The sequence below is a fragment of the Mustela nigripes genome, chromosome 13 (assembly GCF_022355385.1).
Source record: "Mustela nigripes isolate SB6536 chromosome 13, MUSNIG.SB6536, whole genome shotgun sequence".
NCBI lineage: Eukaryota > Metazoa > Chordata > Mammalia > Carnivora > Mustelidae > Mustela > Mustela nigripes.
The window spans coordinates 134,719,075-134,743,799 of NC_081569.1; the positions used below are offsets into that span (position 1 = coordinate 134,719,075).

Genomic DNA, 24,725 nt, shown 5'->3' on the forward strand with positions numbered 1-24,725 from the left:
CTATTTGCTTTTTATTTCTCCTGCCTCTTTTGTGTTCCCTATTATCTCTCCTTTTTGCCTCTCTTGCACTGATTGGGCATATTTAGTATTCTGTCTTAATTGAGTTACTCAGTCTTCTGTATTCTTTTAATCATTATCCTAGAGATTATACTATGTGTTTTTGACTTATCAGTGTCTAATATAAAATAGTACTATTACCCTTTCCTGTAAAATAACAGAAGATATAACTTCTTTTTTTGCCCCCTCCAAACTTCCATGTTATGCTTTGTGCTCTATTTTTTATAATTTAAAACATGTAATTATTATTCTTTGAAATCATTATTCATTCAATTTTCTTTTTTATGGCTTTTTTCTTCTTTTTATATTTCTAAGCTCCCATCTGGGATTTATTTATTTTTTCCTTAATAATAGCCTTTCTATATTTCCTTTAGTGCCTTTCTACTGGGGATAAATTTTCTCAATGATAGTTTGAAAATACCTTTTATTTTGACTTTATTTTTAATTTAATTTAATTTTTTTATTGTGTTATATTAGTCACCATATTTGACTTGATTTTTTAAAGCTATTTTCTCAGTATATAGAATTCTATGGCAGTGATTTTCTTTTCACACTTTGAAGGTATTTCATGATCTTTTCATTTTCATTGTTTCTGTTGAGAAGTTAGCTGTCATTGTTGCTCTTTTGAAGGTAAACTGCCTTTATTTTGAAAATTTTTCTTTATTTTTTTTGTTTGGTTGAAATTTTTAAAAGTATCTTTTTCCAGTTTTATTGAGAAATAATTGACATCTATCACTGTTTAAGCCATATGGTTTTGATTCTGTTTCATTGGTCTATTTTTCTGTTTCTATGCAGTACCATACTATTTTGTTTACTATAGCTTTATAGTATAGTTTGCAGTCAGGGAGTGTGATGCCTTCTGTTTTGTTCTCCCATCCTAGGATTTCTTTGGATATCTGGGGTTTTTTATGGTTCCATATAGATTTTAGGTGTGTGTTTTTTCTATTTCTGTAGAAAATGTCATTGGAATCTTGATAGATTGCATTGAATCTATAGGTGGTTTTTGGTAGTATTGACATTTTAATAATACTAATTCTTCTGCTCTATGGACATACAATACCTTTCTATTTATTTGTGTCTTTGATTTCTTTCATTAATGTCTTACAGTTTTCAGAATAGAGATTTTTCACTCTCTGGTTAAATTTATTTCTAAGTATTTTATTGTTTTGATGTTATTGTAGATGGGATCAATTTTTAAATTTCTTTTTCAGAAAATTCATTGTTAATTTATAGAAATGCTACTGATTTTTATGTTAATTTTGTGTCTAGCAACCTTAGTGAATTCACTGATAAGACCTAAAAGATTTTTGGTTACATCTTTAGGATTTTCTATCTAAAATCATGTTATATGCAAATAGAGATAATTTTACTTCTTCTTTTCCAATTCTGATACCTTTTATTTCTTTTTCTTACCTGACTGCTCTAGCTAGAACTTCCAGTACTGTGCTGAGAATGGGCACTCCTGTCTTGTTCCTGAACTCAATGGAAAGGTTTTCAACTCTTGAATGTTGAGTATGTTATTAACTGTAGGCTTGTCATATATGACCTTTAGTATGTTGAGATATGTTCCTTGTGTGCCTAGTTTGAGTTTTTTTTCATGAATAGATGTTGAATTTTGTCAAGAACTTTTTCTGTGTCTATCAAAATGATCATACAATTCTTTTATTTCATTCTATTAATGTGATGTATTACATTAAACGATTTGCATATGTTGAGTGATCCTTGTATCCCAGGGACAAATCTAATTTGATCATGGTGAATAATACTTCTGTGTGCTGCTGAATTTGGTTTGCTAGTATTTTACTGAGAGTTTTTACTCTATATTAATTAGGGATATTGGCCTAATTTTCTTTTCTTTTCTAATAGTATATTTTTTTGGTTTTGGTATTACGATAATGATGGCCTAATAAAATGAGTTTGGGTGTGTTCCAACCTCTTTGGTTTTTTGGAAGTGTTTGAGAAGGATTGGTGTTGTCTTCTGTAAATGTTTGGTAAAAGTCATCTGTGAAGTAATTTGGTTCTGCACTTTTGCTGCTTGGGAGGTTTTTGATTACTGTTCAATCTCCTTACTAGTAATCAGTCTATACAGATTTTCTATTTCTTTCTGATTCAATCTTGGTAAGTTGTATGTTTCTAAAAATTATTCCATTTTTTCTATGTTGTCCGTTAGTTGGCATATGGTTGTTCACAATAGCCTCTTAGGATCTTTTGTATTTCTGTGCTATTAGTTGTAATATCCCCTTTTTCACTTATACTTTTGTTGATTTGGGTCTTCTCTTTTTCTTTGGTTAGTCTAGCTAAGGATTTGCCAATTTTTTCTTTTCAAAGAACCAATTCTTAGTTTGGGTAATCTTTTTTTTTTTTTTTTTTTTTCGTTTTTCTGTTCTTTATTTCACCTATTCTGCTCTAGTCTTAATTATTTTCTTTCTTCTGCAGACTTTGGACTCAGTTTGTTCTTTTTAGTTCCTTATGGTGTGGAGTTAGGTTGTTTATTTGGGATTTTTCTTGCATCTTAATGTAGTCATTTATTGGTATGAACTTCCCTCTTGGGACTACTTTTACCACATCCCACAGGTATGTTTCCATTTTTGTTTGTCTCAGGAAACTTTTTTATTTCCTCTTTAATTTCTTCTGTGATCCATTGGCTGTTCAAGAGAGTGTTATTTAATTTCTATGTGTTCATGAATTTTCCATTATTCTTCCTTTTATTGATGTTTATTCTTTTTATTCTAGTTTCATGCCATTGTGGTTAGAGGAGATATGTGGTATGATTTCAGTTTCCTTGAATTTGCTAAGACTTGTTTTGTGGCCTATATATATATATGTGTGCCCTACATATATGGTCTGTTTCAGAAAATATTCCATGTGTGCTTGAGAAGAACGTATATTATACTGTTGTTGGATAGAATGTTCCATATATGTTTGGCATATTCATTTGGTCTGTAGTTTTCAAATCTGCTATTTCTTTATTGATTCTATCTGGGTGATGTACCCATTGTGGAGAGTAGGTTTTCTTTATTTTTTGATTTTTCAGCAGTTCTACAATGGTATATCTGGTTGTGATATTATTTATGTTTGTCTTTTCCTGGTGCAGGGGACGTTCATAGGATTTCATGGTTTGATGTCTCTTGTCAGTTTTGGGAAATTGTCAGGCATTATCTCTATTTTATTAGTGATAATAGTACTTTATTAAGGCATATTTTATGTATGTCAAGATCCACCAGGATCAAGATATGGCTGGATCATTTTTGACAAACATATAATGCTCATTTAATCATTACCCAGATAAAGATAGTAGCATGTTTCCATCACCCCCAGAAAGTAATGGCATGACTCTTTCCAATCAGTACCCCCTTTTCTACCCTGATGTAGTCACTACTCCTGTTTATATATATTTCCTATATTTGTATAAATCAGAGATTGATATAAGTAGAGATCAAAGTATGTTTGTGTCTGATCAAAGGTTTTGTGTTTGACTTCTTCACTCACATAATGTTACTCAGATTAATCTAAGTTGAAGATATTATTAGTTCTTTTAATTGCTAAGTAAGTATTCTACTCCATGAATATACTGTAGTTTTTTTTCAACTCTGATATTGATGTACACCTGGGTTTGTTTCCAGTTTATGGCCAATTTACATGAAGCTGCCAAGAACATTTTATACAAACCTTGTGTGGGCATATGCATTCATTTCCTTTGGGTATATAACTAGAAGTGTAATTGCTGGGTCACAGAGCTTGTAAGAAAATTCTAAATAGCTCTGTAAAGTGTTTATGCCATTTAACATTTCATCCAATAATGTATGAGAGTTTCAGTTGCTATACAACGTTGCTAACATTTGCAACTGTCAGTGTTTTGAATTTTAGCTATTCTGGTGGGTGTGTATCTCATTGTGGTTTTAATCTGCATTTCCTGGATGACTGATGTTGAGTATTTTTTCAAATACTTGTTGGTCATTCAAATATTTTATGAAGTACCTGATAGATCTTTCCTATAGGCATTAATTGGATTATTTGCTTTTTTAAAATTTAAATTCAGTTAGCCAACATATGTACATCATTAGATTTTGCTGTAGTGTTCAGTGATTCATTAATTGCGTATAACACAGTTCTCATCAGATCATACCCCGCTTCATGCCTATTTTCCAATCACCTTATCTCCCCTCCTTCATCCTTTCTGCAGCCCTTCTGCAGTTTACCTCTCAGAGTAAGAGTCTCTCATGGTTTGTCTCCCTCTCTGATTTCTTCCCATTCAGTTTTCCCTCCCTTCCCCTATGGTCCTCTGTGCTATTTCTTATTTTCCACATGTGAGTGAAACCAGATGACACTTGTCTTTTTCTGATTGACTTATTTCACTTAGCATAATGCCCTCCAGTTCCATCCATGTTGATACAAATTGTAGGTATTCATTCTTTCTGACAGCTGAGTAATATTCCATTGCATATATGAACCACATCTTCTTTATCCTTTTAGCTATTGAAGGATATCTCAACTCCTTTCACATGTTGGATATTGTGGACATTGCTGCTATGAAATTGGGGTGCATGTGGCCTTTCTTTTCACTACATCTGTATCTTTGGGGTAAATACCCAGTAATGCAATTGCAGGGTCATAGGGTAGCTCAATTTTAAACTTCTTGATTGTTGTTTTACAGTTGTTTTTTATGTAGTCTGGTAGGAGTCATTTGTTAGATTTATATATTACAAATATTTTCTTTCAATATAGGATTGTTATTTTACTTTCCTAACAGTCTTTTGATGAGCATGAATTTTTAATTTTAATAAACTAAAGTTTATTATTCTTTCATTTATGGTTAGCGCCTTTTATGTCCTAAGAAATTTTTGCCTTCTCTAAAATCATGAAGATAGTCTTCCTTGTTTTCTTTTGGAAGCTTTATAGTTTAGCTCACACATTAAAGTGTTTAGTTAAATTTTTGTGTGTGATAGGTATGGCTCATTTATTTGTTTGTTCCAGCACCCTTTGTTGAAAAGTTTATCCTCTGACTTGTATTGACCTCTTGGTCATACATATGTGAGCGTATTTGTGGACTGTATTTTGTTTCATTGATCTGAATACCAGTATACAAACTGTCTTAAATAATTTGGCTTTATAGTCTTAAAATCAGATGGTGCAAGTTCTGACCATTTTTCTTTGCCTATTTTAGGTTTAATGCATTTCTATATAAACTTTAGTATCAGACTTTATTTCTACAAAAATAATTCTGCTGGATTTGATCTGGATCATGTAAAATCTATAATTCTATTTGGAAATGACTAACATCATCAAAATTTCTCTCAACAGTGTTCTGTCGTTTTTTGTATAGAATTTTTGTATTTCTTTTGCTAAATTAGTTCCTAGATATTCGATTATTTTGATGTTGTTGTAAATGGCATTATCTAAAAATTCAATTTCCAATTGTTTATTGAGACTATACAGATATTTAGTTGGTTTTTGCATATTTATTTTTATTCCATGATTTTGCTAAATTCAGTTAGTTTTAATAGTTGATTGATTCCTTGGATTTTCTATATGAACAATGGTGTCATCTGTAGATAAAGACAAATTTGCTACTTTCTTTCCAATTTTTATACCACTTATTGTTTGTTTACTTTTTTGTCTCATTGCCTAGTACTTTCAGAATAATGCTGAATAGAAGTGGTGTAAGAATAGCTACCATTGTTTTGTTCCTAACTTGAGAAAATATTCACCATTAAGTGGTTTTTAGCTTTAGGGTTTTGCAGATATCCTTTACTGTCAGTTTGAGGAAGTTTTGGTTTCATTTCCAATTGACAAGGCTTTATCACAAATAGATGTTAAACTTTTTCAAATACTTGGATCAGCTAAATCAACAACAGATAAGAAAACGATTTATGTATTTCATTGTTTTCTGCCCGTATCTTTACTATTTTCTTCCTTTTCTTTTCTTGAGTTTAATTTTCACTCATTTTCTCCCTATGTTCTTGAATTGAAGGCTTAGATTGTTGACTTTCAACACTAAAACTTTTTCTAATTACCCATTTTTTTTCCTTCAGATTTTTATTTAAATTCTAGTTAGTTAGCATATAGTGTAATACTGGTTTCAGGAGTAGAATTTAGTGATACATCACTTACATATAACACCCAGGGCTCATCATAAAAAGTGCCCTCCTTAATCCCCATTATCCATTTAGCCCATCCCCCACCCATTTCCCTGTATCATCCCTCAGTTTGTTCTCTATCATTAAGAGTCTCATGGTTTGCTTCCCTCTCTCTTTTTTTCCTTCCCATATGTTTATCTGTTTTGTTTCTTAAATTCCATATATGAGTAAAATCATATGGTATTTGTTTTCCTCTTTGACTTATAGCACTTACCATAATACACTCTAGCTCCATCCATGTCATTGCAAGTGGCAAGATTTCATTCCTTTTGATGGCTGAGTAATATTCATGATTGGTGTTGGTGTTGGTGAAAGAAAGTGGTCCAGTTTCATTCTTTTTCATGTTGCTGTCCAGTTTTCCCAACACCGTTTGTTGAAGAGACTGTCTTTTTTCCATTTGATATTCTTTCCTGCTTTGTCAAAGATTAGTTGACCATATAGCTGTGGGTCCATTTTTGAGTTTTCTATTCTGTTCCATTGATCTATGTTTCTGTTTTTGTGCCAGTACTATACTGTCTTGATGACTACAGCTTTGTAATATAGCTTGAAGTCTGGACTCATGACTTTGCTTTTCTTTTTCAGAATTGCTTTGGCTCTTTGGGGTCTTTTCTGGCTCCATACAAATCTTAGGATTGTTTGATCTAGTTCTGTGAAAAACGCTGGTGGTAATTATCCATTTAAGGTTACCAGTTCCCTTCTAAGCTCTACATTAGCTGTATCACACAAATTTTGATTTGTTATGTTTTCACTCTCATTCATTTAAAAGTATTAAAACAATTTTTAGTGCTGGATAATCTTTTACCTGTGTTATTTATTAGAATGTTGTTTAATTTCCAAATATTTGGGTTCTCGTAATTTTTTTGTTTTGATTTCTACTGTAATTCATTGTGAATCAGTGAATTTTTTAATACTTTAAGGATATCATGCCATTGTTTCTGATAATGAAACAAATTATAAGACAGAAATTTTACATCATTCTTATGATTTTATTCCTAAATGTAATAGGATGTTTTTTTCTTTGACTCTTTTAAAGATTTTCTTTTTATTTTTGGTATTTAGTAGTCATAGTTTAGTTTCATTATGATCTGCTTATGTGTAGTGATGTTTATATTCATTCTGCTTGAGGTTTGTCAAACTTCTTGAATTTTTGGTTTCATGTTCGTCATCGGTGTTGGAACAATGTTGGGTGTTATTTTTTCTAGGTAATTATTCTTCCCCTTTCTTTTTCTCTTCTCCTCTTGAGATTAAAAAAAAAAATTTATTATTGTTTCAGAGGTCTCAGGTACTCCCCATGTTAAAAAAAAAAAAAAAAGAAGTTTATCTGTGTTTTAGTTGGGTTTATATTAACCTGTCTTCATGTTTATGAATTCTCTCTTCCACTGTTTGTGCCAATATTTTTTAAAAAGTTTAATTATATATACGTATATGGTGTTTGTTTGGTTTTGTTTTCCTTATCCCTCTTTCTGAAATTCCAATGACACATATGGTAGACCTTTCTTCCTTGTCTCCTATGAATAATTTTTGTATTCTCTTCCCTAATTTCATCTTTCTGTGCTTCATGCTGAACTTTTTTTTCCAACTTATCTTCCTGTTCACTAATTCTTTAGCTTCCCAGTTGTATTCTTAATTTTGTTAATTATATTTTTATGTTCTAGAATTTCCATTTGGCAATTTAAAGGAGAAATACCAGTTCCTTGATGATTATTTTCTAACTTGTCTTTTACTTTATAGAACATATTAAGCATAGTTATTTTAAAGTTTGTTTCTGATAATTCAATTTTATGAATCTCTGGAAATTCTGATTTTATTATCATTTCTTTTGTTTACTTGTCTTACAATTTTATGTATTTTTAAATTTTGTGAAAGACAATAGATAGAAAAACTATAGAGCTCATTTGAGGTTTAGAATGTTATATTTCACCAGATAGGGTTTGCTTTTGCCTCTGGAAATTTTGAGGCTATGGACATTGACAATCCAGGTCACCGTAATGCAGCTCAAAAAAAAAGACGTATCGTACATTCTTTTTTTTTTTTTAAAGATTTTATTTATTTATTTGTCAGAGAGAGAGCGAGCGAGAGCAAGCACAGGCAGACAGTCAGAGGGAGAAGCAGGCTCACTGCGGAGCAAGGAGCCCGATGCGGGACTTGATCCCAGGACGCTGGGATCATGACCTGAGCCGAAGGCAGCTGCCCAACGAACTGAGCCATCCAGGCGTCCCCATATCATACATTCTTGAGATGATTTGAAGCTGGTCTTCAGTCCCTTTGAGGGTTGGTCTAACTCTGTTTCCCTTTACTCTATAGTATGGCATTTTGGGATGTCTGCCTACAATGTCTAGGGAGATTTTTAGGTTTCCCATTCCTTGATTGTCCCCAAATTTCAATTTTTGTTCCCCTACTTCAAAGAGTTTGTTGAAATCTGCTCATCATGTGGAATTGGCAGATAAAGAAATAGGCAAAGGAGGAAACATAGCCTTAGATGCCATTTTCACCTTTTGATGATGCTTTCTTTTCTTTTGAAGCATGGCCCAATAGTTCTCCCATAATGTTCTCTGGTGTTTTGTTTTGATTTGTTTTTGGTTGGTTTGTTTTGCTTTTAATCTTGTCCAGTTTTCTAATTTTTCTCAATAGGACAATCAGCTTATATTAATTTGTCTGTCATTTGTGAGGAAATGGAACCTAAACTCTTTCTGTAATATTGTCAAGAGTGGAATGTAAATTATATATATATTTTTAGTTCAGCATATATAAGAATATCTTTCTATTTCTTCACACATGGAGGGAAACTGCTTCACTGTGAAAAAATATGTAAATATTGTTTCATTGTTTTCTGGCATTTAGAATTATAGAAGACAGATCTTAAACCAGTGTGATTTGTCTGTTATAGAAATCATTTTGGTTGCTCTTAGTTCTTAGAGATTTACTTACTAAAAAAACTTTTCTTAAATATATACATTTTAAATGATTTATTTCTTTATTTGAGAGAGAGTGAGAGAGAGAATGAGTGGAATGGGTAGAGGGAGTGGGAGAGAGAATCAAGAAGACTCCACACTGAGGAACGAGCCCAACTCGGCCTGATCTCACGACACTGAGATCACAACTTGAGCTGAAGCCAGGCATTGGAGGCTCAAGAGACTATGCCACCCAGGTGTCACTTTCTTAAATATTTTTTATATGAGCATCTTTTTATTGACTTTTGCCTATAACATTAAGAGTGCTTTCAATCTGGAAATTCAGGCCCTTTTTCAATCTTTTAAAGGAAACTTCCCATTAATGAAATTTTAAATTATTGCTTTCTTCAAATTGTTTTGGTATCTTTCTCAGGAATACCCATAATTCATAGGTCAGATTTTCATTTTCTATGTTGTGAATCTATTCTAACCACTATTTTCTGTATTTTTATCTTCTATATTTTTGGCTTCTCAGTTTGGTTTACTGTATAACTTACATGACTTTTCCCCCAAAACAGCTGTATTTATTGCTTTGAATCTGGGTTTCTAATTTTGCTCTTTTATTTTTAGTTTAATTATACTTATCATATCTCTTGTCCAAATTCATTTTTATCTCATTCTGTTAGCTTCCCACCTCACCATGAATTTCTTTGACTTTCTACTCCTGTTTTTATAGAGGCCATGTGTTCTCACATCAAGTTGCAGATGCTATAATACCTTCCTAAAACATTTTGATTCATAGACTGGATAGTTTTTCTCAGGTGTCAGCTTGATAGTCTTTCCTTTGAAGTATCTATTTGGCTAGCCCTTCATTTTTTTCTTTTAAAATCAATTTTGCTGGTCCCATTAGTGGCCAAGTGGTCTGGACTATGCCCCATGGTGGCACTGTCTTAGCTGGACCACTGGCCACCCCTGCAGTGTTAACTAGATTGTTGTGTGGCTTGATTGCTATTTTCATTCCACATGTGTGCAAAGACTTGAGCCAGGCTGCATGGGTTCCATCTTGAATCCAGCATGACCTCATCAAGTTACTTAAGCTCTCTGTGCTGGATCTGTGACCTTTGAGGATATAGCCATGGACTTTTAACTCTGGAAGAGTAGCAGCAGCTTGATTCTGCTTAGAGAATTGTCTTCAGGGATGTGATGCTAGAAAAAAGTAGGAACTTCACCTCAGTGGGATGCCCTGTTTTCATATCAGATATGATCTTCAAATTGGAGCCAGGAGAATAGCTATGGATGGTGCAGAAGGAACACCCCCTTCCAGGTTGTCTAGGAGATGACTGGGGAACTGGTAATCAAATAGAAATACACCAAGAATATAAAGAGGGACTTTTGAATCAAATAAATTGCATCTATGATAAAATACCTACATATAGCAGAAAGGCTATATGGATATGAAGATTTTGCAAACATATTTCATTTTATCTCATTTGTAAACATCATTTGTCCCATCAAGACAAAAACTCCATGAACATGTCTTAGGTGGAAGAAGTTTAAAAGATAACTTAGATTTACTTAATTTAGAAGAAAGAGCCTTTATGAACATGATGGAGATGAAAACTCATTCAGTTATAATTAATTTCAAATGAAGCATGACAAAATTCATACAGGTAGGAAAACCTATGAATGTGGGAACATGTTTAGTTAGAAGTCATACTGATTGACACTAGGACATCCATCGTTGATCCTGGAGAGAAACCCTTGGATGTAATGAGTGTGGGAAAGTCTTACTGATCAATCATCCTTTACTAGAAAAGTGAGATCTCATACAGGTGAAAGATATATGAATGCCAATTCCACCAGTAGTAGAATTCCACCATTTAGTAGAAAAATGTATCTCATTAAAACACCAGAGAATTCAAATTAGAGAGAAACTATGAAGGTGGAAATGCCTTCAGTAGTAGTTCTTATCTTAATCAGTGTATACCGGTAATAAACCCTATAAATGTAATAAATGTGGGAAGCTATACAGTCTGTGGTAGGTTGTTATAGTAGCCCCGAGAGACTAAACCATCATTATTGCATATAAACTTTGGCAAGAAGAATTCTGAATTTTTTTTCTCTTCTGAACGTGTGCCAGTTAGAATTCCTTTGTGTTGAAAATGACAATACATTTATTTTTTTAAGGGTTGTATCATTTATTTATTTATTTATCTATTTCTTTTTTTTTAAGGTTTTATTTATTTATTTGACAGAGAGAGAGAGAGATCACAAATAGACAGAGAGGCAGGCAGGGGGAGAGGGAGAAGCAGGCTCCCTGCTGAACAGGAGGACCTGAGACCATAACCTGAGCTGAAGACAAAGGCTTAACCCACTGAGCCACCCAGGTGCCCCCAAAATGACAAAACATTTAAAATTTAGTTAACAAAAGGAAGTTTATCAGTACATATCATGGGAAAGTCCAGTATAGCTACTTCAAAGGAGAAATAGAGATAATTTGACATCTTGTGAAAAGACTCAGTATTGAGTCTTCTGATTCATGAACATGGCATATCTAACCATTTATTTAGGCCTTTTAAAATTTTTCTCAGCAGTGTTTTCTAGTTTCCAGTGTATAGGTCTTATACAAATATCTTATAGATATTTGTTAAAGTTATTCCTGAATTCCTCATGGGTTTGGATGCTATTGTAAATAGTATTTAAGAATTTAATATTCTACTTGTTTATTGCATAATAAATAATTACATAAAAATGTAATTGATTTTTGTATTTTTACTTTATATCCAGTGACCTTGCTAAACTCTCTTGGTTTTTGTAGCTTATTTGTAAGTTTCTTAAGATTTTCTGGGTACATGATTATCCTCTCTTGCAGATAAATATAATCAAATTTTTTTCTTCTTCCTTCCTAATTTGTCTTTCTGATTTGCCTGCTTGCTTCCTTTCATCCCTCCCTCCCTCTCTCCCTTTACTTCTTTCCCAGCTATCCTCCTTCCTCTCTCTCTTTCTTTTTCTCATTGCTCTGGCTCATATTTCCAGTTCAGTATTGAATAAAAGTGCTGCAAGTGAATATCTTTGCTTTCTCCCCCAGTTCCTAGGAGGCTTGTATTCAGACTTTTGGCATTAAATCTGATGTTTGTTGTAGGCTTTCCACAGATGCTTTGTATCAAAGTGAGGAAGTTCCTCTTTATTCTTAGTTTACTGAGAGTTTTTATCATCAGTGAATGTCAATTTTAGTTAAATACATTTTCTTCTAGTGAGATGATCACATGACTTCTTTATTTTGTTTATATGGTAAATTACATTGATATGCTTTGTGTTGTGAATCCAACCTTATATTAATTGGGGTAAGGTCCATATTGTCAGCTATATTATGTTGCCACACTCAGTTTGCCAGTTTTTAAAGTTTTCTTGCCCCTACATTTATGAGAGGCATTGATCTAGTTTTCTTTTATTATAATTGTCATCTGTTTTGTTTACAGAGTAATGCTGACCTCATAAAATGGGTTGGGAAGAGTTTCCTCCTGTTCTATTTTCTTAAAGCATTTTTGTAAGATGTGTATTATTTATTCCTTAAACAGTTAATAGAATTCACTGGTGACACCATCTGGACTTGAGGTTTTCTCTGTAGGAAGGTTTCACATTATTGATTCAATTTAATGTTATGGGGCATTTAAGTTTTCTACTTTTTACTCAATCATGTTTGTAATTTTGTTACCTGTTTTTTGAGGAATAAACAATTTATGTGTTTTGTCCAACTGACCAAATTTATCGACATATCTGTAGGATCTGGGGTGCTGACCTAGCTTTCATTCTTAATACTGATAATTTGGTTTTTTCCTCTATTTTTTTTTTTCATCAGGCTAGCTAGGTGGCTTATAAATTTTATTGAACTTTCCAAAGAATCAATGCTTGGTTTTATGATTTTCTCTATTGGTTTCTTATTCCCAATTTCATTGATTTCTGCCTCTATCTTTATTACTCCTTCTGTTAACATTGAGTTTAACTTGTTCTTTTTCTTAGTAAGATAGAGCATAAATTTTTTATTTTAGACATTTTATATGATCTAATTCAAGAATTTAAAGCCATAAATTTATCTTTAAGCATTGTTTTAGTTTCATTCCACAAATTTGATATGCTGTGATTTCATTGAATTTCAATGCAATATATTTTCTAATGTTTTTTTCGATTTTTCTTTTGATTTATGGGTTGTTTAGAAGTGTGTTTTTTTAAGTGCACAAATATTTTGTGATTCTTCAGATATCTTTTTGTCCATTTTTAGTTTAATTTCATTGTGGTCAGGAAATTTACTTTATGATTTCATTCCATCTAAATTTTTCAGCCTTATTTTATGGACTAGAATATTGTCTCAAGATTGAGAGAGGATTGTTGATATTTACAGCATTAATTACAGACTTATTTCTCTTTCAGTTCTGTCAGTTTGTTTCATTTAATTTGGAACTCTATCACTAGATGCACACATATTTATGATTATTATGTCATTTTGATGAATTGACTCATCATGAAATATTCTTCTTTATTACTAGTAATATTATTTGTTCTAGAGTCTACTTCTCTCATATTTATATAGACACTCCTGCTTTCTTGTAAGTAGCATTATATAAGTGTGGTGTATTTTTTTTTCCCTGTTTACTCTTTTAAAAATATTTATTTATTTGAGTAATCTCTACACTCAATGTAGAGCTCAAGTTCCCAATCCTGAGATCAAGAGTTGCATGCCCTTCTGACTGAGTCAGCCAGGTCCACCTCCGTTCACTTTTAACTTATCTATCTTTATATTTCCAAGTGTGTTTCTCACAGGCAGAATATATTTGGGTAATTTTTTTTGAAAAAAATTAAATCCTTTTTGACAATCTCTGCCTTTTATCATTTACATGCCATGTAATTATTGTTTAAGTCATTTACATTTAATGTAATTACATATGGTTGGGCTGAAGTCTGTCATCTTACACTTGTTTTCTATTTGTCCCATCTATTCTTTGCTCCCTTTTTAAAAAAATCTTGTCTTCTTTTTGGTTAATTGTTTTTAGTATTTCATTTTATCTCTGCATTGAATTATCAGCTATACCATTTTTAAGAAGAATTGCTCTAGGGTTTACAATATGTACTTTTAACTTCACAGTCTATCTTCAAATAATATTATACTAGTTTATATGTAATGTAAGAGGCCTGAACACTTTCATTTCCTCCCTCCCATCATTTTTGTTCTTGTTATCAAATATTTACTTCCATATATATTTTTAGTTTCACAATACATGGCTTATTGTTTTAAACAGTAAATCATTTTTTAACATTACACAAATATGGGTAGAAAGTCCTTTGTTCACCATATTTGCCATGTGCAGAACACTATGTCTAGTGTAGGTCCTAGCTTCCATCTGGTATCATTTTCCTTCAGGCTTTCTTTAACGTTTCTTGTTGTGGAGCTCAGCTGGCAATGAATTCTCTTATCTTGTGTTTGTCTTCAATTAGTCTTTATTTTATATTCAGTTTTGAAGGATATTTTCACTGGCTATAGCATTCTAGGTTGACCTAAAAAGATTCTTATTCAGATTTCTGGAGCTCTTTCTTAGCGTAACTCCCTCTTCTTTGCTGTACTATGTAGCAAATATAAGTCACCTTGCTTCTTTATATTCCAGGTTTTGTCCCCTCAATTCAATGAAACCACCCAACTGTGCTTATCTTGCTTCTAGGAAGAAAACCGGGGTGATTGTAGGACTGACTTTATTGTTTCTCTTCCCTCAAGGATCTTTGTTCTGCACTACCTATTATCCAATTTCTGAAAACAGTTGTTTTGTATATATTTTTGCATTTTATAATTGTTTATGATGGGAGGACCAGACTAATACTAGTTACTCTATTGTAGTTAGAAGCAGATTTCTTATCTGCCATGTTTTTAGATTATATATTTTTTATTTTTATTTTCAAAGGAAGGGAGATCTATCATGACTGAATTTATCATACAGTAAGATATGTAGATTGATCCTATATCAGAATCAATTGTAGTTTTTTTTTTAAGATTTTATTTATTTATCTGACAGAGATCACAAGTAGGCAGAGAGGCAGGCAGAGAGAGAGAAGAGGAAGCAGGCTCCCTGCTGAGCAGAGAGCCCGATGCGGGACTCGATCCCAGGACCCTGAGATCATGACCTGAGCCGAAGGCAGTGGCTTAACCCACTGAGCCACCCAGGCACCCCAATTGTAGTGGTTTTACCAATTAAAAAAATACCTGTCCTCTACTTTTAAGGATCTTGATTCAGCAGATTTAACATGAGTTTCAGGCATCATATATTTGAAATTTTGACAAGTGATTTTTGATGCCCAAGAAAAACTAATAATCCATATTCTGGTAAGTTTAAAGCTTAGTGTGACTTTGGTAAACCAAATGAGGTATCCTACAATCTATTCTTTTTTTTTTTTTTCTACAATCTATTCTTAATTCAGTGACACTCTGTAAAAATGAAATAAAATATTAGAGGAGTAGGACCTCCCACATATCCCCACCATCTACATGTAAAGCATTAATTTCTGGCAAGGCAGGAGTCTTTAGAGCCCTGATCAACTGCTGTGGCTGTTATACATTCTTATTTCCTTGTACCTTTGCCATAGCAGTTGTTACATATCTTGACTATTACTTCTATCTATAAGTGTCAAGGCTTCTTAATATTTTTTTTTTCTAGCTTTATTTTTTTAAAAAAGATTTTATTTATTTATTTGACAGAGACCACAGTAGGCAGAGAGGCAGGCAGAGAAAGAGGAGGGGAAGCAGGTTCGATGCAGGGCTTGAACCCAGGACCCTGGGATCATGACCTGAGCTGAAAGCAGAGGCTTTAATCCACTCAGCCACCCAGGTGCCCCAAGGCTCCTTAATATTTATAAAGTGATCTGCAAATATTCTTATAATATAAGGATTCAGTAATGGCTAGCAGATTTTATCTTGTGTGCCAACTCTGTTTTACTAGTGGTAACTCTGTGGACCTCTGTGTTGAGAAGGATTTTAAGGCCACTTCTGGACTCAACAGGAAGGGATGCTCTTACGGATTAGTGACATCTGTCATGAGTTTGGGATTGGAGGAAGAGACACATGTCCTATGTATTTGCAACTCATATACTGGTTAAAAGCAGTCTTTTTTGCAAGGTTTCTCTAATTACAGAAGAAAACTTGTTGCTGCTATCTATATTCATCTTGACTTTTCCACATGTAGGAAACATTTTATAGTTACAGAATGTTTGTATTCAGATTATTTCTTCGTTTATCCATTCTTTCCTGATTTATTTATTCTTTTGTTCTCCCTAAAATTATAATCAATATGATACTGTGCTTTTTAGAGTAGTGGTTTTTGTTCTGTATTTCTTGTCTTATTTTAAATAAATTGACCCATTGTGTATTTTTTCAAGTCAATGGCTCTGTTGACCTTATTTTCCTAAATTTCAAATCAGACACATATCTTGTCTAACCATAGGCTAGAAGATTTGAAGTCGGAACACCTCTGGACAGAAAACTTTGTATGGTCTGGAATAATAATATATAGTTTTGAATTATAATTGGACATATAACTAAGTAAAAATATCCTCTCATCTGCCAATTCTAGTATATTAAGCCAATCATACTCCTATAAGATTAGAATTTGACAATTTAGAAAAATATCCTACTTTCAAACATGTAATTTTATTGCATTTTTTAATTTATTTTTTTCAAAAGATTTATTTATTTATTTATTTATTTGACAGAGGGATAGAGAGCACAAGTAGGCAGAGTGGCTGGCAGAAGGAGAAGGAGAAGCAGGCTCACCATTGAGCAGGGAGCCCAATGTGGGGCTTCATCCCAGGACCCTGGGATCATGACCTGAGCCGAAGGCAGCCACTTAATTGACTGAGGCACCCAGGCACCCCTTTATTGCATTTTTAAATGATGGAGTATTATTAGCTAAGTGCTTTGAACTACCAAATAATCTAGATGAAGATAATTACTTGTTGTGACTTTCATTCTGATCTATCCCAGATCACTTAGTCTTATCTTCATTCTGTGTGATATTGTGTTAAGGAGTGGGTATTAGCAAATTAGCAGAGGTTAGTCTGTGGGTCACAGTTTGTGATATGAAAGAGAGAGAGAGAGATTTCATTTGGGCAAGAAATTCATTTTCCATTCTCTACATTTGGGGTGGAACATGGGATAGTGGAGGTTGCCTTACCATTCATTTCAGTTATTATGAGTTTGAAATACTTCCTGGTGCCAGAAATCTAGGATGCTCAGCTTAATATGTACTACAATAGAAAGATCAGTGTTAAAAACCAAGAGATAGAGGTTTAGTCTCAAATTGTCATTTATTAACTCTGTGACCCCAGTGGGCTACTTAAGCTTTGTAACTTCTACTTACTAATATAGGAAATGAGATTTATAATCTGCTATACCTATTCCACAGGGTTGCTGGAAGAATGAAGTGAAACCATAGATATGTATAAACCTTGGAGAACTTACTGATAGTAGTATATCATTGGGAAGTAATATAATGGCACTGTTATACTACCTTATACCTTATACTAGCTTGTCTCTTCTATGGAAAAATAAATGGAGTTATGATATCTTTGTTCAATTTTTAAATTTGCCTTAGATTTAAAATGATTATCTTAGGAAGCCTTCTGGCGATGGTTCTGCTTAGGAAGAAGAAACCTAGTGTAATATCTGCTATGCTTTTACTAGAGCTCTAATAACTTCAATGAGGAGTGTTCATCAGCTATGCTTTGCTTTACAGCTTGGAATCCCATCCACTGCCAGCACATTGAATGCCACAACGCAATTAACAAGCCAGCTGTGAAGGTACTGTTTTATTAGATAAATATGGTGCCATATTGTATTGTCAGTGGTCAGATTATCAGGAGCTGAATGAAATGGAGTAGACTGCATACTTCTCCATAAAGCAGAAAGGCCTGCACTCTGTGATAAACTCAAGCACTTCTGTGTTCAATCTGACCGTGCTTTGGTGGATTGGTTGAAGACAGAGCAATGAATAGTGGTGACTGAAGGGTTTGGCTATGAGTTCTTGGTCAAGTGGTGTGTAGCAATGAGTAATTATTAGAATAATCCTGGTGGAACTCTTACATAGTCCTACTTGGCTTCTCTCTTTTTTTAATAAACTCAAGGAAATATACTTTGCCCCTGTTTCACTCATTTCAGATTATGAGAGCTTGGTATATAACTGAAAATTCAAGAGTCATATGACCAAAATGAATAAAATTGTTAAATTTTGGCTCAGATCATAGATATGACTTAGGGGTAGTTGGGGAGCAAACACATGGAAAAAGTATGTTAGAGGTAAGGGAACAGGGGTTTATTTTTTTAATTTTTTAATTTTTATTTTTTAGATTTTTAAATTTTTATTTATTTGGCAGACAGAGATCACAAGTAGGCAGAGAGGCAGGCAGAGAGCCCGATGCGGGGCTCGATCTCAGGACCCTGGGATCATGACCTGAGCCAAAGGCAGAGGCTTTAACTCACTGAGCCACCCAGGTGACCCAAGGGAACGGGAATTTAGAGAGGCAAGACTCTTTCCTAAGCCAGAACCAGGTTCCTTGACTCTAAACCTTATTCTTGTTTTACCACCACAAATTTCCCTGTCTTGTTATAACCCTGAATCTTTGAAGTCGAATGTTAAGAAAAACAATCACACCTTTTAACAAAATTACTTATGGTATATATGTTGGTTTCAGTACTTGGCTGGAGAGACCTGAGTCTGGATTTGCAAGGATTAATTTTTTATAATAAGAAGAGTAGGAGTAACATCAAGTTGTTAGAGTTCACAGATACCTATTAGAACCTAGTGTCCTGAGAGTTTGCCTCCCTTCTTCTATAAACAGGAAGATTGTGAAGATTACCAAATAATAGAAACATGATAGTATCATTTTATAGAAACAGAGTGGAAGAGGTAACATGAGATATAAGAAATATAAATATAAATGGAACCAAAAAGAAGTACAAATGGACCAAAATGTGTTTCATATATCAGAGAAGTCAGAGGAGTGCCAATAATAACGTAGTCATCCAGACGTATTTTACTAGCAGAGGACCTTCTTGTATTATTATATTTCATCTCTGCTTTTGATAAAGTCAAGTTGAATGAACTTATGTTGAGAAAGAGCAGACGAGGGAAGTCTAGCAGTGGAGGCTCAGTCTCTCCCATTCTGCTGTGAGCACACCTCCTCTGAACTTCCACAGACGTTTAGGACTCCAAGGTATTTTTCTTCTGTGCAAGGACATTCTGAGACAAATACGTGTCGTGCTCATATATTATCCCTGGGTTTTAGCTTAATTCTTCCAGTGTTGAGAATCATGCAGCTCTCTTACTTTAGTTTCTTCACCTGTCCTTTCCTCTTCCGGCTTATGTTACAATGCCCTCTTTTGGTTCACTCAGACACCAACAGAAAGGAGGTGCTTGTCTGGTCTTTCCACCTATTTTTTTCTCTGATCGTATGTCAGACTACATTCTCAGGAGTCCTTTAACTTCATAATTACTAATGATTTTTGGTTTCCCACTCCCCAAAGACATCACAAATTAGATTTTTTCCCATTCTTCTCGGCAAACAGCTTAGTCCACCCCTCTGGCTGGCCTTTGCTTTGCTTACTGGCTGTTCCTTGTAGCCAGTCCTGCAGGACATGCCAAACCATCCTACTTTCTCTTCCATTTTTAGGTGAGGTGAAATTCACATCAATTTAACCTTTTTAAAGTGAACGATTCAATGACATTTAGCACATTCATAATGCTGTGCCACCACCACCTCTATCTAGTTCTTAAATATTTTTATCAGCACCCCCTCCAAATTTTATTTTCTGAACTCCAGCATTCCTAAAGAGTTTTCTTTTGTATTTTGACTCTGCTTCCCTGTAAAGGTAACATTTTTGTTAGTGCTTCCTGTGCTGGGGCTGTTTTTGCAGGACAACAGATCTGACTCAGTATTGTTTTTTCATTGCAATACGAGCATTCCCCAAACCCAGGTGGGTATGACCATGTGACATACAGGCCAAGGGTACCCAACATCCAGATACTTACAGAATAATGTTCAACGAAAAGGAAATCATCCTTTATAGTATGATGCCAATTTAATTTAAAATCACATATATTATATTTATACTCATATTCCTGCTCATCAGAATGTTATTACTGGTTGCATTGAGATGGCGGGTTAATGAATTATTTAAATTTTCTTCTTTTCTCCATTTTCTTAAGCCTCTACATTGGGCATAATTGTGTTTATAAATGGAAAATAACTTATTTTTTAATGTAGCGGTCAGCTATGAACATATTAATATAGATGTAAACTGACATGTTTAGAGTAAATGGAATTGACCCTACTGTCCACAAATGTGATGGGTCATGTGACCTAATTCATTTACCATGTTCAAGGTCACCTAGCTAATCTGTAATGATTATAGCTCCAACCTCGTAGGAGTTTATCCCTTTGAGTCGAATGAAAAAATATCTTTACCTGACAGGAGTATCAATAACTCATTAGAAATGAAAGTGAAGTAACTAATGAAAGAACAGGTCAACATCGGGCACTTGGGAAAAATTCAGGGAAAGTGGATTTATCCTCATAAAAAGTCTACCATCTCTTATGAACTTTACCACTAGGCAGTGATGATTTGCCAAATAGAAAAGTATTATCTATTTTTGTTGCAATACCTTACAAAAATGTACTTTTTAAGGCAAGAGCCAAGAGCTGCAACAGAATTCAAAATGAAAAGATGCTGGAACTTAGAGTTCATTATATAACACTCTGCTTTTGGTTTTACTTGGTTCTGTTTGCAGATCAATTTATGAAATACATTAGAGCCCAGATAATTATCTAACACAGGAGTCAGCTAACTATGGCCCCCAGCCAAATCTGGTCTGCTAACTGTTTTGTCAGTAAAGTTTTATTGGAACACAGCTGTGCTCATTTGCTTCTGTATCTATGTCTGCTTTCATGCTACAACAGCAGAGTTGAGTAGTTGTGTCAGAGAGTGTATGTCCACAAAGCCTGAACTATTGACTCTCTGGTCATTTACAGAAAGTTTGCTAGTCCCTCATTTAACACACCAAAAAGTAGTTGTTCATCACATCAAAGGAAGCATGAAATTTATCTAAGGAAAATTTTCATACTAGGCCTTTAGCATGGGGGAGTATATAGTTTACTGGTTTTGTTGGTATAGCAATTGATATTTAGGAATTCCTGCTCTTGTTTCCCCCATTGTTGAAACTCTTCAATATTGTGCTCACTTCAGCAGCACATATACTAAAATTGGAATGATCTAGAAAAGATCCACAGGGCTCTGTGGAAGGATGACACGTGAGACTTTTCAGGGTTTTAACTTTAAATGATAGGCTGGTTGAGTTGTAAGTTGGTTTGTTTTCCCTCCCTAATCAGTAAAAACAACTAAAGAAAAGGAAGGGTGGAGTTCCAGAAAAATCTGTGTCTGAGGCATATTAAGTGCACAATCAGCTATAGCAGTGGATTGATTATTTCTTGCTGGACAGGAACAGAAAACAGAATGACTTTGGTAATGTATAGAAATTTAACCTGATGCAACATACAAGATTCAGCTAGTCATGTTTCCTTGATTTTAAACATCCAGATATTTGAAATATCCCAATGACCAACAGCAAAGTGAACACTTTTCATCTCTGGGCTTCAGCTCATGAAAACTCAGCCATAAATAATTCAGAAGTGAACAGGGCACACGGTGTTAAATGAACCACAGGTCATGTATGGAAGAAAAAATACCTGAAAATGTGACATTGGATGATTGATTTAGAATTTAGATTCCAGAATAAGAAAAGTGAGTTCCTCAGTGTTAGATTTCACATGACATTTTTTGAATTGAGGTTTTTTTATTCAAGAAGCAGAATTTTATACTGCCAGAATTTTGGTTACAGTTATGATTTTTAAAATTTTAATATATTTTCCTCTTCCAAAAGAGATACTGCTGTGTTTACTACCACTTTCATGCAGGAATGAATGTACGAGGTATATAGGGGCAATTCGAGCCACCATTGAACAGGATTTTTTCTCTTTGTGGAATGAGGGTAGATTTGTTGACACTATCTGTTACTCAATTGCAGATAACAGGAGAAATGAAAAACCAGAGTAGGCACATTTAAATGTCCAGTGTGGACTCATCAGCCAGGGCAGGAAAAGCAGCTGTGCTATAGGTTAAGCGGGTTTTACTAAAAATATTTATTCCACTTGGCTTTTGAAAATCTGTCACAAATCAAAACCTTTGTGCTCATGATATGAGGGATGTGATAAACAGGATAAGAGAGTTCATTCTGCTTTTTCATGTGTTTCAGATGTGTATAGACCCTTCCCTGTCTGTAGCTCTGGGGGATAAACCACCTCCATTGTATCTCTGTGAAGAATGCAGCCAGAGGATTGCAGGGTAGGTATATGGGTCCTGCAAGAAAAGGAAATAGGGCAACAAAAGAAGAAAAGAGCAATCAGTTGTACTTAAATTGGTCACATCACTCACATTTCCCACTAGCCTTTTTGTTTTTGAAAGGTTGCTTTGTCAGATATCTGACAAATAGCAAACTTTAATTAGAGAGATTTCAGCTTTGAAAAGTTGCAATATTTCTCTCCATGGGATAAGAAAAAGCAATTCCATGGAATAAAACAGCTCCAAATTTCAAGTGACCCTGTTAAAAAAGGCCACAGAGAAAAATAAAAGAAGACCATGGCTTTCAAATATGAGGTGTAATTCAAACGGATTCTCTCTGCTTGTTAGTTTCACAGAACCACACTGAGCATTGTACAAATCATGCTGTACTTTGGTTCGCTTAATTAGCATCTGGAAAGTATCATTTAAAGATAACTGAATATGATGAAATGCCTATAATTTATAATTTAGCTAAAATGCATTAGACATTCAAAAAGTTTATTATGATAGTGCTCTTAATTACATTTCCTTTCTATTGAAAACCTTCTAGCAATAGTGTACAGCTTATAAATGTTCACGTGGAAGGGTAACATTGCAAAGCAGCTCAAAAATGAATTTTGTTTTTCTTTATAGGGACCACAGTGAATGGTTGATTGATGTTCTTCTGCCACAAGGTATGGTTTACTTCAGAAAGGATGAATAATAAGTAATCATGACTAATGGCATGGTTGGTTTCTCTCCTTTTGTACTGTATTATTTTATAAAGACAGTAACCAAGGTATTATATTCTATGAATAGTCATTGCAGCGAATCATTGTATCCGTGTCTTGCTTATACCCACACATTTGGAAAGAAGAGGTATCATCTCAACCAAAATTAAGAGGATTCCTTATGACAGAAGCCTTGCTGAACTATGTCTTGGGAGAATTTCTGTGTATATAACAGGCATTGCCAATGGTGTTTGCTGTGCCAGGTCAGAAAGAGAATAGGGAACATAAGTGGGAAGAACACTGAATAAGTCTTTCTCCTACCACTATTAATAGTTCTCCGTTTTTAGGGAAAATCATTTAATTGTTCAGAGACTCCGTCTCCCCAGTAAAGTGGGGATAAAATATATGTGACTCACCTCAATGAAAGATGGGATGGGGTAGTGCTCATAGTTTGTTGAAGTTCTGAAGGCTATGTCTGATAAGTCGGCAGGTCCCAGACAGAGCATTCCTTTACACATCTGGAAGCAGGTATTCCAGCTGCTTAATTGGGGGCTGAAGTGACCAGGGGAAGTATTAATGACAACAGAGGAAAGATGGAAGGTGAGAGAAGCTGGGGACATACTGAGCACACATCAGGCACACAGGAGGACTTCAGAGGTAAATAATAAAAGATTTTCTATGAAATGCCATATTTAAAAATAATGTAAAAATCTTATGTTAACTAAATTCTGTGAACATTTAAAAACAAGTAAAGTGCTTTTCTTGATGATAATTACACTATTTCTTTGTAGTCCTCATTTTTCAAAAAAAGGTTTCATTTATTTATTTATTTGAGAGAGAGAGAAAGCACATGAGCAGGGAAGAGGGGCAGAGGGAGAAGGAGAAACAGACTCCCCACAGAGCAGGGAGCCTGATGCGGGGCTGGATCCCAGGACCCTGAGATCATGATCTAAGCTGAAGGCAGATGCTTAACCAGCTGAGCTACCCAGGTGCCCCCTATGGTCTAACTTTTAATATTAGGTCATGTCACCCTTAAGAAATAAATTACCTTAGTGAGTGCTTTACATCTATAAAATGAATCAGTAATGTCACCTCTGGATCCTTCAAAGACACATTCTGAAAAATTTCATAAGAATATCTGTAAAAAGATCTGGGCTTTTATGGGTAAAGGTAAATTTTCCCCCTTTAAATTAGACTACCCTGTTAGTGAACTTACAGTGTTCTGAGGTGAAGCCCATAGTCAGGTTCTAAACTACATTTTTAAATATCAGAAATGTTGGTGAATTCTGGTCACCTTTTCCAGATGATATTCATCTCTGGAAGCAAAATTATAATAACTTAAAATTATTTACCTAGAGATGTGACACTGATCTCGGGTTAAGATAAACTCAAAGATATCAAACTATTAAATGAACATTAATTATACAAAACCAATTTTAAAAACTGAGTTGTAAGTTTCTATGATTTGTCACCCACCGATTCATAATTTCCAGACAGTTTG

The 24,725-nt window shown here is 34.1% G+C and overlaps 1 protein-coding gene and 1 pseudogene across 7 annotated transcripts in view; both read left to right on the forward strand.

The window, feature by feature from the left end:
• The window catches only part of UNC79 (unc-79 homolog, NALCN channel complex subunit), a 238,398-nt gene that overhangs the window by 70,751 nt on the left and 142,922 nt on the right, over positions 1-24,725 (forward strand). For all 7 annotated transcript variants that reach the window (XM_059373859.1, XM_059373862.1, XM_059373863.1 and 4 more), the window contains exons 8-10: positions 17,857-17,921; positions 22,429-22,517; positions 23,148-23,188. In XM_059373859.1, coding sequence (XP_059229842.1) covers positions 17,857-17,921; positions 22,429-22,517; positions 23,148-23,188 — 195 coding nt within the window. The remainder of the gene's footprint in view (positions 1-17,856; positions 17,922-22,428; positions 22,518-23,147; positions 23,189-24,725) is intronic.
• On the forward strand, positions 21,350-21,447 carry LOC132000455 (U6 spliceosomal RNA; annotated as a pseudogene).